General features: G+C 52.4%; 2 protein-coding genes across 8 annotated transcripts; both read right to left on the bottom strand.

Moving 5' to 3' along the window:
* Positions 1-94: 94 nt before the first annotated feature.
* On the bottom strand, positions 95-6,142 carry SLC39A5 (solute carrier family 39 member 5). 3 transcript variants are annotated; one of them, XM_043965489.1, is made up of 12 exons: positions 5,997-6,142; positions 5,300-5,387; positions 4,536-4,911; positions 3,676-3,859; positions 2,677-2,839; positions 2,279-2,448; positions 1,885-2,004; positions 1,474-1,564; positions 1,195-1,365; positions 963-1,043; positions 589-779; positions 95-369 (listed from the first exon to the last, which is right to left on the bottom strand). In XM_043965489.1, the coding sequence occupies exons 3-12, from the start codon at positions 4,823-4,825 to the stop codon at positions 226-228; spliced, it is 1,605 nt and encodes a 534-aa protein (XP_043821424.1). In that variant the 5' UTR covers positions 4,826-4,911; positions 5,300-5,387; positions 5,997-6,142; the 3' UTR covers positions 95-225. The 3 variants fall into 3 exon arrangements, with proteins under 3 accessions (XP_043821424.1, XP_043821422.1, XP_043821425.1); XM_043965487.1 differs by having other exon boundaries at positions 5,304-5,387; XM_043965490.1 differs by lacking the exon at positions 1,885-2,004 and having other exon boundaries at positions 5,304-5,387.
* Positions 6,143-6,272: 130 nt separating this feature from the next.
* On the bottom strand, positions 6,273-13,798 carry NABP2 (nucleic acid binding protein 2). Of its 5 annotated transcripts, none has more exons than XM_043965494.1 (7): positions 12,937-13,798; positions 11,316-11,417; positions 10,845-10,983; positions 10,663-10,734; positions 10,225-10,306; positions 9,353-9,416; positions 6,273-6,790 (listed from the first exon to the last, which is right to left on the bottom strand). In XM_043965494.1, exons 1-7 carry the CDS (start codon positions 13,157-13,159, stop codon positions 6,591-6,593), a joined length of 882 nt encoding a protein of 293 aa, XP_043821429.1. In that variant the 5' UTR covers positions 13,160-13,798; the 3' UTR covers positions 6,273-6,590. The 5 variants fall into 5 exon arrangements, with proteins under 5 accessions (XP_043821429.1, XP_043821434.1, XP_043821432.1 ...); XM_043965499.1 differs by lacking the exon at positions 12,937-13,798 and adding an exon at positions 11,751-11,972; XM_043965497.1 differs by lacking the exon at positions 12,937-13,798 and adding an exon at positions 11,810-11,972.
* Between the last annotated feature and the right edge of the window lie 72 nt (positions 13,799-13,870).

Below are 13,870 nucleotides of genomic sequence, written 5' to 3'. Positions count from 1 at the left end.
GGGGGAGGGAGAGGTAGAAGAGAGCCCCCTCCGCCCCCTCCCCGTGGCCTCAGGCCAGACCTTGGTGTGAGAACAACTGTTAAGTCATCATGGCTTTGGGATGGGTTCTGTTTATTAAAGTCCTATTGCTCCTATTGGCCCTGTGTCCGGCCTCTGTTCCTGGGATGGAGGGGGGGCGGTGGGCAGGGGAGAGGAGCCGTGACCCCTTCCTTCTGTGACTCCACTTCAGCCGTCCAAGGGCAGGGGAAGCAGCTGCTCCTCAAACAGGGCAATAGTCAGCATGAGGCATGCCCCCAGCAGCAGGCCCAGCCCCTGCAGCAGGATGTGGGATGTAGGCAGGGGGTCTGGGGGATGAAGCAGGGTGGGTAGCTGAAGGAAAAACATGGTGATCAGATCCATGGCCGTGGGCCGCAGAAAAGGCTCAGAAGTGATATTTGGCAATCTCCAAGGATCCCTTTGGGCACGGGAGGGGGGCAGGGAGCAGAGAATCAGACCCTACCCAACCACCACCACCACTTGGCAATGAGAATGCTCACCACCCCCTCAGTAATCTCCACATTTATCTGTTAACCCCATTTCCCCCCTTACCATATCCACAAGCGCCACATAAAGGAAGACCCCAGCAGTAATCCCGAAAACCCAGGGAGTGAATGGGGCAGGGCCCTGGCTGAGACCCACTCCCAGGGCTGCACCTCCCAGCCCCAGGGCCCCTGACACCAAGCTTAACAGCAGAAGCCTTTTGTAGGGCAGCCCAGCCTGGAGCAGCATAGCGAAATCACCTGTTGGGAAGAGGGAGGTAGTGGTAGAAAGAGACAACTCTCAGCCCAAGCTTAACCCAGCGTCTCCCTACCCCCACCACCCAAGATGGGTCTTTGTTCTCCTTGAGCACTCCCCTCCAACTCAATCCAGAACTGGCATGGGGGGTATTCTGGCCTTGTGTCTTGTTTGTGTCATCTCCCTACCCAATTCATGGGGAAGCTCGTGGCAGAAGACAGCCAAGGTAGTGCTGATGCCACTGGGAAAACCATCAGAGAAGGCAGCACCTGAAAGGAATCTGTTATCAGCCACTGAGAGGTTCTGCTTTATGTAGCCCAGCAGCTCTGCACCCAGGGGTCCTCCCATTCCCCTGCTCCCTCCCCCGTGTCCGAGTCCTCTAAGTCATCCCATCCCTTTCCAATGGGCCCTCTCTTTCACCAATGGCAAGCCCATCAGTGAAGTTGTGAAGTCCATCTCCCAGCAGGACCATCCATGTGACTTGAGTGTTCCCACTGCTTGGGTGCCCGTGGCTATGTCCGTGGCCTTGGTGTCCCAGAGGGAGCAGGGCTGGGGAAGGTTGACCACCCAGCTCCTGTGGCCCTTCCATCACTGTAGTCACAGGGAGAGAAATGAAGGGTGTGGATGCTACTACTAAATTAAGGGAAATTCGACTCCCATTTGTCCTTTCCCCCAAGTCTGGCCCCACCTGGCACTCACCTGGGCCTTCCCTTAGGGGTTGGAGAGCTGTTCCCCTGCCATTCTCTAGGTCTTGCACTTCAGGGTCTCTTCTCATCTGCTTACAACATCTCTAAAACAGGAGTGGGCCCAGGACTTAGGAGGGAGAAAAGTAAAACCAGAGGGCTAAGGGGCAACATCTGGGTCCATCACTGATGTCCATGGGCCGGCCACCTTTCTCTATTGGTTTGTCTTCCTCAGAAAGGAAACAAGAGGCAGGACGCCTGGACACTGTCAGGAGGGGAGGTGAAAGGAACTGCCACCCAACACCCTCACACACGGACAAGTGTTACTGAATGTGGGAGGAAAATGTCTACCCTTTTCTCCTCCCCTTCCTCACCTATTTTGGAAACAGTTGAGTGGATTCTGGGCTCGTGGGCAGGGGTTACTCACCGATCGTAGCCCACCGTGCTGAAAAATCCCTAGCAGATTCTCCAAGACAAAGAGTAGGAAGAGACCTCCCAGCACAGCCAACCCAGGGCCTAGGTCCCCCCCATGACGTCCTCCCTGAGCCTGAGACAAAGAAGTTGGAAGGTGAAACTGAGGCCCCCCTCCCCCAGAGGAGGCCTCACCCAACCTCTCAGAGCAAGCCAGCTTCTTCCCCCAACTCATATTTCTCTCTGAAAAAACCCATGGATGTAGATGGGGGCGGGGTGGAGAGAAAGGGGCACACCGGGGAGACAAGGAAGTGAGATGCTCAAAAGCAACTGGAACAAAAACCAGAGACAGAAACCCAGGGGAAGGTTGGAGAGAGAGTCTCAGAAGTCTGGGGTTTTACTTCACGTACGTGTGGCAGCAGGTGCAGCAGAGCATCTCCACAAAGTGTGCCCACAGCCAGTGCCCCCAAGAAGCCCAGCAGAGGACGCAGCAGCCAGGACCCCAGGAGTCGGAACAGTAGTATGGAGAAGGGAGCCAGAGCACTGAGCACCAGGACAGCCAGGGCACTGTGCGCCAAGGCTGGGAGAGAAGGGGAGGTGGCACCATCAAAGGTCAGCCTGGGGCCAGGAAGGGCTCCAAGAGGAGAGAGTTGGGAATAAGGGCTAGAGGGAGGGGGTTAGGAAAAATAGATCTCTTTGCCCAAGCACGGGACCCAACTCTCCACTGAGAATGAGGTATCCCAGTTTAATGGGGACATCACCACCACCACACCCTGAAGTGAAATTTCTACCCATCCAGGTCACTGACCTGACAGTAAGTCCCCTTGGGGGGCAGGAGCTGGGGCCTGGATGCAGACTCGGCTGTCAATCTGGTACAGCAGGGCTGGGCACAGAAGGGCAAACTGACGAGGGGTCAAGGGAGCAGCGGGGCTTAAGCCAAAATTGACGAGAAGCTGGGAGCCATTTAGACACTGGGGAATTTGGAAGTCAGAGGTCAGGAGACCTTGGGGATTGTGACTGAGGACCCTAAAGCTCTGCCTCCAAGTTCATCTCCCCCAAGGTTTCAACTCTTGGGCCAAGGGGCTCTTGAAGCCCTTGGATAGCATCCACCATGTCTGTCCTGGTGTGTCCAACACAAATGGACACACTAGGAATTGGGAGGAGGGTACTGTCAAGATCAGATAGCTACAGAGGTGAGGGAATACTGGCCAAAGTACGATCTGCACATGCTAACAATGGGAATTACATAGAAAAAGTCCATTTCTCACACATATCCCAAGTCATCAGTGGAGGCCCTATAGGTGAGAAGATGATTTTGTTGCCTCAGCCACTCTCAAATCTGAGAGTCTTAAAGTCTATTTAGACTACAGTCATCTCCAGGGGCAGGAAACTATCAGTTCAGCCCAATAACTGGAAAACACATTTTTTAGAAATGTCTTTGTCACTGTCTCCCAGTAATTATGGTCCATTTGTCTCATTCCACACTCTCTGAACAATTTACCATGAGACATCCCTTTAGATTGCCCCAGTCTGCAAGCTAAAGATCCTCGCCTGGACATTCTCCACTTTGTCAGTGTCTTTCAAATATGGTCACTAAACTTAGGCAGCATTCTCCAGAGACTTTTGTTAACCAAGGGATTATGGTCCTAATGAGCATCTGATCACTTCAGATAACAGAGGATTTCTATGTTCTGGACACCATCCTTCTGTTACTGCAGGTGAAGATAGCTGTTCTTTTATTAGCCACGTTGTTCTGTGCTTAATGAAAATTCCCTCATTTCTCCCTTCTCAGGCTTCCCCTACTCACGTCTTCATTAAGATGGTCAGAAAGTGAGTGGTCCAGGAGTAGTAGTCTGTGAAAGAGGTCAAGACCAGAGGATGGTGGCCCCTGAGGCATGTGGGAGGCTCCTGTCTTCTCTGGATCTCTCCACTCGGAGGGTCCCAGGGGCAGTCCTGCCCAGACATCCACACTCAGCCCAGGGTCCAATAGCCTGGAAAAGGATGGCAATAAGGAATGAACTGGGGGTTCAGAAGACCTCTTCTTCCAGAAATTTTAGAAAATCACTTCTAGGGGGCAGCTAAGTGGGCAGTAGATAAAGCACCGGCCCTGGAGTCAGGAGGAAGGACCTGAGTTCAAATCCAGCCTCAGACACTTGACACTTACTAGCTGTGTGACCCTGGGCAAGTCACTTAACCCTCATTGCCCTGCAAAAAAGGAAGGAAGGGAGGGAGGAAGAAAGAAAGAAAGAAAGGAAGGAAGGAAGGAAGGAAGGAAGGAAGGAAGGAAGAAAAGAAAGAAAGAAAATCACTTATCAGGAAGCCCAGAGGGCGTGAGATTGCAGTGGGGAACTGGGTGGGGGGGTGGCATTTGGGATGTTGCATGGGGGAGATTAAGGAATTCACAAATAGAAAACAAAGTGAGATTGAATTGGGAGATAGTGGGGGGGGGTAGAATTAGGAAACAGCTGAAAGCTGCAGATTGGAAAGCTATGGGAGGGAACAAGGATCAGGATTGATGAAATGGGAAACTAGGAATTATACAGGGACTGAGACTTAGGGAGAATAGTACTGAGGGAACGGAGAATTTGGGGAACTAGAGAGTGGAAGATTGGGGGGCCTTAGCACACATCCGAAGCTAGGTGATTTGGTGCTCTGGGGACTTAGTACCTGTGTGTGAAATTGTCCCCAGGGGAGGGCCCAGCCCTCCCCACTGTGGGGCCCGAGTGTCCTAGTCGAAGTCCCTGAACCCGACCCAGGCCCAGGCTATGAAGGAGCCTGGCAAGGCCACCGACACTCAGGGTTCCGTTCTCTCCATACAAGCCAAACAGCTGTGCCAAATAATGTCCCTGCTCCTGTTCTGCAGGGCCCAGGGGAGCCGCAGCACCTGTGGAGGGGTCCAAAGCCCCCACCCACCCTATAGCCACCCAAATACACAGTCCAGCCAACGGGAGCCCCATGGTGGAGCAGGAGAATGGAAACCACAGGCGAGGTTTCAGGTGTTGGACTTCTAGTCCCCTTGGGGCATCCTGGGACCTAGGCACACCTGAGAGAACACGGGGAGAGGGGAATTCAGAGAAAATGTTCCCCCAGCTTTCAAAGCTATTTAGCGTCCCCCTGCCCATCTCACAACATTGTCATTTGTTCTTTTTTACCTGGGGCTCCCACAATCCAATTTTCCTTTCTAGCCTACCTCTCGTCCAGCCTCACCCCATCTCCCTCCTTTCCAGTGTCTCCTCCTCATAGTACCGTAGTGACCCCTGCATCATCACCACTGCCCACACCCTACCCTGTCTGCCCATATCCAACAGGATTCTTCCTTCTGGACTCCCCTTGGCTTCCCTCCTCAAATAGGATCTTACCCCCCCCCACCCCATCCCTTCTGCCTTTTGCTCTGCCCAAGCCTCCCAAACCTCCCCTTCCCAGGGCCTCACCCACCACTGGCAATCAGTCTTCAGGCATAGACCCTATCTGGTTCTCTTGGGGAGCTCCTGTGAGGGGAAGCCCGGCCTCAGCCTCCAGCTTCCAAAGTGAAGCATAAGACACGTCAGGACGGCCAGACTGACACCCTAACACACCTGCCTGGGGGCGGGGTGAGGGAAGGAGGGCTCATATCTGGAGTTAATGGTTCACTTGACTCTGTGCTAGGGTCGAAGGCCACTGGACAGGGAAGGGTTACCCTCTGCCCCATTTTGGGGAGCCATATGGCTGCGTAAGGCCAGTTTAGGGAGTGCAGGTCTCTGATTCTGAATCTCCTGCCCTACCCTCTAATCCCTGCTTTGCCAGCTGGGGCACACACCAGCTGTTCCCCACCTTGCAGTTCTTTCTCCCAGTACAACACCCACCTCAAACACCCCACTCCCCCCAGGTGGATACTAGCTCATTCATTTCCCTGATGCCCCACTTCCAGGAATAGTTTTGGCTGGGACCGGGATCAAAGAATCTTAAAGCCGGACCAAGGATGACCAGGCTGAACAAGCTGCAAGTCCCAGACTGCTGGGAAGGGCATGGTTTATTACTACTCCTGACCCAGAAAGATCTAGAGACTAGGGAAGGGGAAGCCCTTCTGCAGAGAGAAGACTCGGTTCTTTACTTTTGGCCTAGAGCCCAATGGGCAGAGACTGGCATTACCTGAGCACTGCAGAGATGTAAGGAACCCTGATGGCAAGAGGACCCAGGCTTCTTACTTTCAGCAAAAGGGGTGGGGGGTGTCAAGGGTCAGCAGCTGAAAGCTTGGGGGAGGGACACTACCTTAAAGGGGCAGGCCTGCCTTCCCCAAGGTGCCTTTTCTCTACTTTCTCTCCCCAGATGTCTCCCATCCCAAGGCTACCCCCACACCCCTTCCAAGTCCAGAGGCAGTAACTCTCTGCCTTCCCCCATATATCAAGGCCACAGGAAGCAAAAAAGGCAGGCACACTGGGTGTAAGTATTTATTAGGGAAGTCCCCTATATCACACACATTTAACATACTCACCCCAAATTTGGTTTCTAAAAATGGCAGAGGAGGTTTGGAGCGCTCAGGAGACAAGGTACTCTGGCTTGAGTAGGGGGGTTGGCGCAGGGAATAAGGGGGAGAAATGACTGCCCCCCTACACATCACCTCAGAAAGTCTGAGGCTAGAATATGTCCCCACACCACACACATGCTGCTAGCTCCCAATGGACAGTCTTTGCTCCCGGTGGGGAGATACATGGAAGGGTTGTCTTCAGTAAGAAGGGTGTCTTGCTATCTCTTGCTGCTCCTCCGAGTCTCTTTGCCGTTGCTGACGGGGGTGGAGGAAGGACCTGGAGGGCCAGCAGGTGTGTGGCTAGGCTGACTTCGAGTAATTCGGGTGCTGATAGGGTGAGAAGGGGCATGGGGTGCATGGGAGCCACTGCCTGGGCCAGAAGGGGTGCTTAGGCCGTTCCCATTTTGACTCTCAGAGGCTGGTTTTAGGAAAGGGGGAAGAAATACAGAGGACAGGAATTAAAATAAAGGACCTTTTGTGTCCCTCCCCCCCAAAGAACCAGACAGGTAGGGATGGACCCATGTCTTCAGCCCCCCTGGAAGTGCTGTAGAGTGACCTAGGGCAACCCTCCACACATGCCACCTTGAGGGACAGGAGGGAGGATGCTCTACTGGCTCACTACTGTGGACACGAGAGATGGACGTCATGCAGGACAAAGTGCCCTGTCTCCTCTCAACCTGGGTGGCACTCAGGCTCCACCTGGGGCTTTAATCCTGGGCTAGAGTAGGACAGCATGTTCCCTCCATGGTGGGGGTGGGGGTAGTTAGGGAGTTAGGCAGGGATTGCCTTGAATGGGAAGGACACTCTGGATTCCTGAACTGGTAGATTGGTATCCAGCAGCCTGGAGACACAAGTCACAATGGTGACTTGGAGAGGGGAGAAACTCTACAAAGCCAGAGAGTATTTGGAAGGGGAGACACGAGATTCAGAGCATGAGGACTGAGACACAACCCAAGAAAAGGGAACAGAACAGCCCAAATGAGAGACCTGAGAACAGGAGCTCGGGATGCAGCCCGAGGGAGGGCAAGGGGGGAGAGAACAAGGAGATGACATTCCAGAAGACAACCGAGTGGATGGAGAGGAAGAACTACGGGGCTACTTTGGACCCAAAAGTCATGAGGTTCTCCTTGGAAAGGACTGTACTCTTCTGGATACCCAAGGAGAGGCTAAAGACTAGAGGAACTTCTTTCCATTCTTTGCTGATTTGGGGGACTATGGGTGTGGATCACTCACTGTATATACTAGCAAGACTTGCTTGATGTTTTTTTGGGGGGGTTGGTTTGTGTCCCCTCCCCCTCCCCTGCTTTCTCATTCTATGTTTCAGGGAATAGTTCCCTGCGTTTTTTTGTTTGTTCTTGCGGGGCAATAGGGGAATGACTTGCCCAGGGTCACACAGCTAGTGTCAAGTGTCTGAGGCCGGATTTGAACTCAGGCACTCCTGAATCCAGAGTTGGTGCTTTATCCACTGCGCCACCCAACTCCCCACCCACCCCTCCCAGTTGTTGAGTCTATTTGTTGTTTGTTATCTTGGCAGAGATACTGAAACGTTTTGCCATTTCCTTCTCCAGCTCATTTGACAGATGAGGAAACTGAGGCAAATAGAGTTAAGTGACTTGCCCAGGGTCACACAGCTAGTAAGGCTGGATTTGAACTAAGAAAGTTGAGTCTTTCTGACTTTAGGTCCAGTGCTCTTTGCTACCTAGCTGCCTCAATTCCCTGGATTCCCTAGATATAACTGGAAATGGATGTGGTCTAAAAATTAAAGAGACAGACAGACAGACACACACACACACACAGACTGACTGACTGACTGACTAGCTGGATCTAAGACTAAGAGATTACAAGTATAACCTTAAAGCCAGAAGCTAGAAAGGCTTAATGGATAGGCAGAGCCAGGTGTTGGAGTGGATAGAGTGCTGGACTTGGAGTCAAGACCCCAGTCTGAATCTTGTCTAAGACAAAATACTAATTGGGTGGCTCTTGGGAAGTAATTTCATTTTCCATCTTCAGCTGCCTCATCTGCAGAATAGGTATAATGACTGCACCTAACTCAGGGTTACTGTGAGGATCCAACAAGGTATTTGTAAAAGTGTTAGTTATTATTATTATCATCATTATCATTATCATTATCATAAAAGGGCAGAACTAACAGATGATGGCCTTCACCTGCCAAAGAGAAGAGTAAGTAAAACTTTCCTGGAGTGGAGGGGAATTTGAGGGGTAAACAATATATGGCTGAAGTAGATGAACAAAATCAGCCACACACCTGCAGACTGCCATGAGCAGTATGGGCTGGGAGGGAGGGAGGGGTGCCAGTGACTGCCAGGGAAAAGGTACTGGGGAAGAAGCTGGTAATTAGGGGTTTTTCTTTCTTTCTTTTTTTTTTTGCAGGGCAAATGGGGGTTAAGTGACTTGTCCAGGGTCACACAGCTAGCAAGTGTCAAGTGTCTGAGGCCGGATTTGAACTCAGGTACTCCTGAATCCAGGGCTGGTGCTTTGTCCACTGTGCCACCTAGCTGCCCCTTGGGGTTTTTCTTTAACAGAAAAAATTCCAAATTTTTTGTCCTTAGGTGGTGGTAGCAGCAGGATGACCTAGGACCTAGCAATGAACTGAAGGCATCATATCCATTTTCACCCCATGGACCATGGGGAAGTAAGCAAAAGTAGAAAGGAAAGAGAAGCATTTTGGGAGTGTGAGCCTGAATTCTGAAAGGTTCCTCAAGGTGCTGATTGGGAAGGAACCACCACACCCCCAGATGGGAGGGTGAGGCAACAAAAGGAGGGATGCTGAACCTTCCAAGGCATCTCCTAATGTCTCTCCCACACAGAAAAATACAAAAAGGTTTGGACGTTGCCCTTACCACAAAGCAGAGTGGGGATTTACATTGGTGTGGACTGACGCTACCTGGGCTTACAGGGAATGATGTCCAGAGGGCCCCTTTTCCATTCACTGGGATGGAGGGTAAAGGGAGAATTTTACCTGGAGAGCCAGCAGGAGGGCCAGCTGGAGACTGGGAAGTGGCAGAGGTGCTGTCGTTCTGTACCTGCAGAGACCAAAACTGCACTTAGGCCCTGTTCCCTTGCTAGCCATCCTGAATTGTGAACCCGAATTTGAGCAAGCACCCATGCCAGCCATCCAGTTCTTTTCAAACATCGTTTTGAACCTCCCCTGGCATCCTTTAAGTCCATCTAAAATCCCATCTTTTACGGGAAGCTTTCTCAACCCCTCCTGATCCCAGTGCCTTCCATCTGTTAATTATTTCCTATTTATTCCTTATACCACTTGTTTGTACATATTTGTTTGTATGTTGTTTCCTCCATTAAATGGCAAGCTTCTCGAAGGCAGGAACTGATTTTTTTAAATCTCTTTTTGTGTCTCCAGCACTTAGCACACAGTAGGCACTTAATAAATGTTTACTGAAACCCTAAGCAGCCCAAGATGCCCCAGACCAGTGTATCAAACTCAAATAGAAACAGATTCCTGTGGCTGTTTAAAACTTAGAAAACCACAAATCAACATTGTTGTACTGTAGTTTGATATATTTTTGTTAAACATTTCCAAATTACATTTTAATCTGGTCTGCTGCTCTTAGGAGCTTTGTTCAGCAGCTAACAGCCTGCCAATCTGACCCCTCTGCCCCAGACTTCCTCTCCCTCTTGCCATGGGTACCCTTCCTCCTCCACATTTTCAGCTCCCCTTAATGGTCTGTCTTCTCCTACTAGAATACAAACTCCTTAAAGGCAGGGACAGTCTTTCTTTTTGCTTTATCTACCTATCCACCTCCTGATACCCTTGTTAAAGCAACTGTATCCCTCTTTTTCCTACTGTTTACAGGGATCTCAGGGACTCACCGTTTTGCTGGGGAGCTGCTGGGCACTGTATTCAGGATTTGGCTCACTGAAGTTGGGGACCTCAGAATAGACCATACAGAATCTGCCAGGAAAGGAAACAGCCAAAACCTGGGTCAAATCCTTATGGGCCAGTCTCAGAGGTATCAAAAAATGTGGAATAAGATCATAGTTTTGGAGCTAGAAGGAACCCTAGAGGCCACTGGATCCAACCTCTTTATTTTACAAATGAGGAACCAGACCCAGAGAGATGTTTGTCAAAGTTCATATAGGTAGTTAAGTGGCAGAGCCAGAATCAGAACAGAGATCTGATGACTGCCAAGCCACCACTTCACTCTACCTTGATGGTCCCCCTTCATTACCACCTTCCCTACCTTCTCCCCTTCCTTAGGGGAGAAATGCTTCTCCAACCCAATCCCATCGCTCCAATCTAGCCCTTACTCTCCGATCTTCTGTAGATCACCCCCTCGGCCAGTGTAGAGTGTCAGACAGCCTTTAAACACTGAAGCGTACCTGTGGGGGGAAGACAGCACATAGGGAATGCAGGGAGGACACAGACTTCTGTCCCCGTGCCTTTACTGTGATTCCCACACCTAGAGCGAGGAGTACTTTACTGGCCTTACCCCTTAGTGAGTCGAATAATGTCCCCTGGCTGGATCAGGTTGCCAACATCATCCCAAACAGATATATTGATGCTCCCTGTTTTGTCTGCTACTTTGCAGGTCCTCACTTCGTGTCCATCTTTTGTCTTGGTCACTCGGCCTGGAAAGAGTGGGGAGGTGAGGAAATCAGAGGTAGATAGAGAGATCTCGGTGACAGGATAGGTTTTACAAACCACCCTAACACCACTGAAACGGTTTCATGATGATAACCAGTGGTACCTGGAATACATATGATGCCCGGACAAGAGATAGATACTATCGTGCATCTCAACCCGACCCACCGGCACTGCCCCCAATCCCGACCTTGAGCAGGCAGTCCGGTGGGTAGCCACTCCGAAAGAACTGTCTTGGGCCAATTCACTTTCCTCACTCTGACCTCTGATGCACAGCCAGGTCACAAGTGGCTCTACCCCCCTGACACCCCTCACCCACCTGTCTCGAGCACAATGAAGATGAGATTCAGATTCTTAAGTCCTGGCTTGATATCTTTCACAAAGGTTTCCGTCGTCATGCTGCCCAGGCCTCCACTCCCTGCTAATGGAAAGAAAGGGGTGAGGATGGGGGAATGCAGCAGTCCACTCTCCGGCTCTTCCAGAACATTCACCAGCCTCCTCCCATTGTTAAAACACTGCTTTTTATTTTGACAATATCTCCCAAATTAGGGGTGGGGGCTCCCAGAAAAGGTAGCCCTAAAGCTTGGAGGTGGGGTGCCCAAGGAACGCGTCTTGGGCCGGGGAGGGGTGGGGGGAGGGCCTTCCCATTCTTAGGACAGGGAGACGAGATAGGAGGGAGAACGGGGCCCCTCCCTGCCCAAAGGCCAGGACCTGCCTCCCGTCCCCCCCACCCCCCCACGCTACCACCACCCACCCAGCGGGGAGGATGGTGCACGCCGCTTAGCCACCCCCAGGGGGAGCCAGGGTCCTGACCGCAGCCGGATGCAGCCCGATGGAACGTAGAGTCGCAGACATTCCAGGAAGTATCCCGGTCCGGCGGGTGCGGGCCAATCAACGCGCTCGAGATGCCGTAACGACGCACGCGACCCCTCCTCCCCTGCGTTCTCCCTCCCTCCGCACGGCCGCCCCCAGGCCCCGGCCAATCCGGGGTTCGCGGCGTCCCGGGGGGGGGGGGGGGGGGAAGGGGCGGGCCCTCGCCCTTAAAGGGGCCTCGGAAAGTTAAAGCTCTGGCGGAGGAGGAGCCAGCCCTCGCTTCGAGAGCATCGCCAGTCAATCTGGCTCCCCCTTCTTCGCCGCGGGACCTTTAATTTCCGGGGTCCGAAGTAAAAGCGACAGGTCACGAAGCCGCCGGACGGAGCGGGGTCCTACAGAAGGAAGGCGGGAGAAGCCGCTCTCTGGCCATCCCCAGGCCTCTCTCCTGTCCCCCCGCCCCCAACCCTCAGCCATTTCCCCGCCACGCTCCCTCCCTCCGCCTCCTGGCTTCCCTGGCAGCCTTCGAGTTCCAGTTCCTATCTCCCCTCTCCGGATCCTCCGCATCGCCTTGCCTTGAGTCACCAGTGCCCAACACCGAAGAGGCACTTCACAAATGTTTAGTGACTGACTCCAATGCCTTGACTGTCTTTTACGGTGTAAGCGGCATGAGCGTCTCCTTCCGGAGGCCAGCCCGTCCGCCTCCGGGCAGAGGAGGGAGCTCTAAGACTGACTATTCCTCGGCAGTACCAGCCCAGCCCTGGCTCCAAAGGGATGCGCGCGTGCACGCACACACCACACCCCCCACCCCCCACCACCCACACCCACCCACACACACACGTGAACTTCCACATTTCTCAAGCCTCCCTAATGTCTCATCTGTTCTGCCGGGAGGGGGAAAGGGAGGCTTAATTCCATCGCCTTCGGCATGGGATGTCACATTTACATAGATCTTCAACAATTTTAGGAGATTGCCATATCAACAAAGACGATTGACATCCCGTGCGAGAACCCTACCCGGGAATAAAAATGTTTATATACATAGCAAGCGTCCATAATTTATCATTTAAAACCTAGATTAACTTGAGAAAAACAACCATAATTATACCTTGGATTTACAGGCCACCTACCTTCTCCAGTAGAATTTAAGTTCCTCGAAGGCAGGGACTGATTTAATTTTTGGTATCCCAGAACCATGTACAGAGTAGGCGCACAATATATGTTTGCTGAATTGAATGTCCAGAAATCACGGTGTTTTACACCGGTTACCCACAGACCCCCGAGGATCAAATGAGATATATTTGTAAAGGGCTTAGCAAAGTGCCTGGCACAGAGTAGGCCTTTGATCCCCATTCTATTCTATCTGGCCTGTGCTCATTTAAGAAGCTTGAGTTTCCCCCAAGCACGGGGAGATGGTCGATCTCGGTCCCTCATGTTCCCCACAAGAGTCCCCGAAACCCCTCAGAGCACCTGAGGGAATACATTCAACGAGCGTCCTTGAGAAGGAGGTAGCTTTTGGGGGGCATACGGGAGCATATAAGTGTGACTCCCAAAAAGGGCCGGGGCGGGGGGCATCTCTAAACCTCTTCATCAAACTTATCTTGGCCTCCCCAAGAGAGGCAGGCCTTATTCTCAGAGAGGGGGCTTCGACTTCCGGCTGGGGAGATAGGGAACGCTAAAGGAGCCGGCCACGGAAAGACCAGCGGAAGGCTCCGGAGGACGAGGAGGATCGACGCCCAAAGGGGAGAGCCTAGAGGAGAGAGGAAGTCGAAGCCCAAACGAGGCTCTTCTCCAGTCTTCCCACCACACCTACAGCCAAATAAGCCCGCGAGGCGAAACACGTGCGAGCGAGCAGCTCCATAAAGGAACCCCGCCCCCTAACGACACCCTTCTAGGCAATTCAATAACAAAACATCCTTCCCAGCGAGTGGAGAGGGGGAGACATAGAGTCTTCTCCCCTCCCAGTGAGCTACGTCCTCCTCTTTCGGAATCATGAAAACTTCCGGTCGGGGGAGCTGGGCCTAGCTAGAGTTTTCTCCTTTTTCATTGGCCAGCCGAGCTCTC

Source organism: Dromiciops gliroides, chromosome 5 (genome assembly GCF_019393635.1).
Source record: "Dromiciops gliroides isolate mDroGli1 chromosome 5, mDroGli1.pri, whole genome shotgun sequence".
In the NCBI taxonomy this organism is placed as follows: Eukaryota; Metazoa; Chordata; class Mammalia; order Microbiotheria; family Microbiotheriidae; genus Dromiciops; species Dromiciops gliroides.
This window is presented reverse-complemented; position numbering and strand designations above follow the sequence as displayed.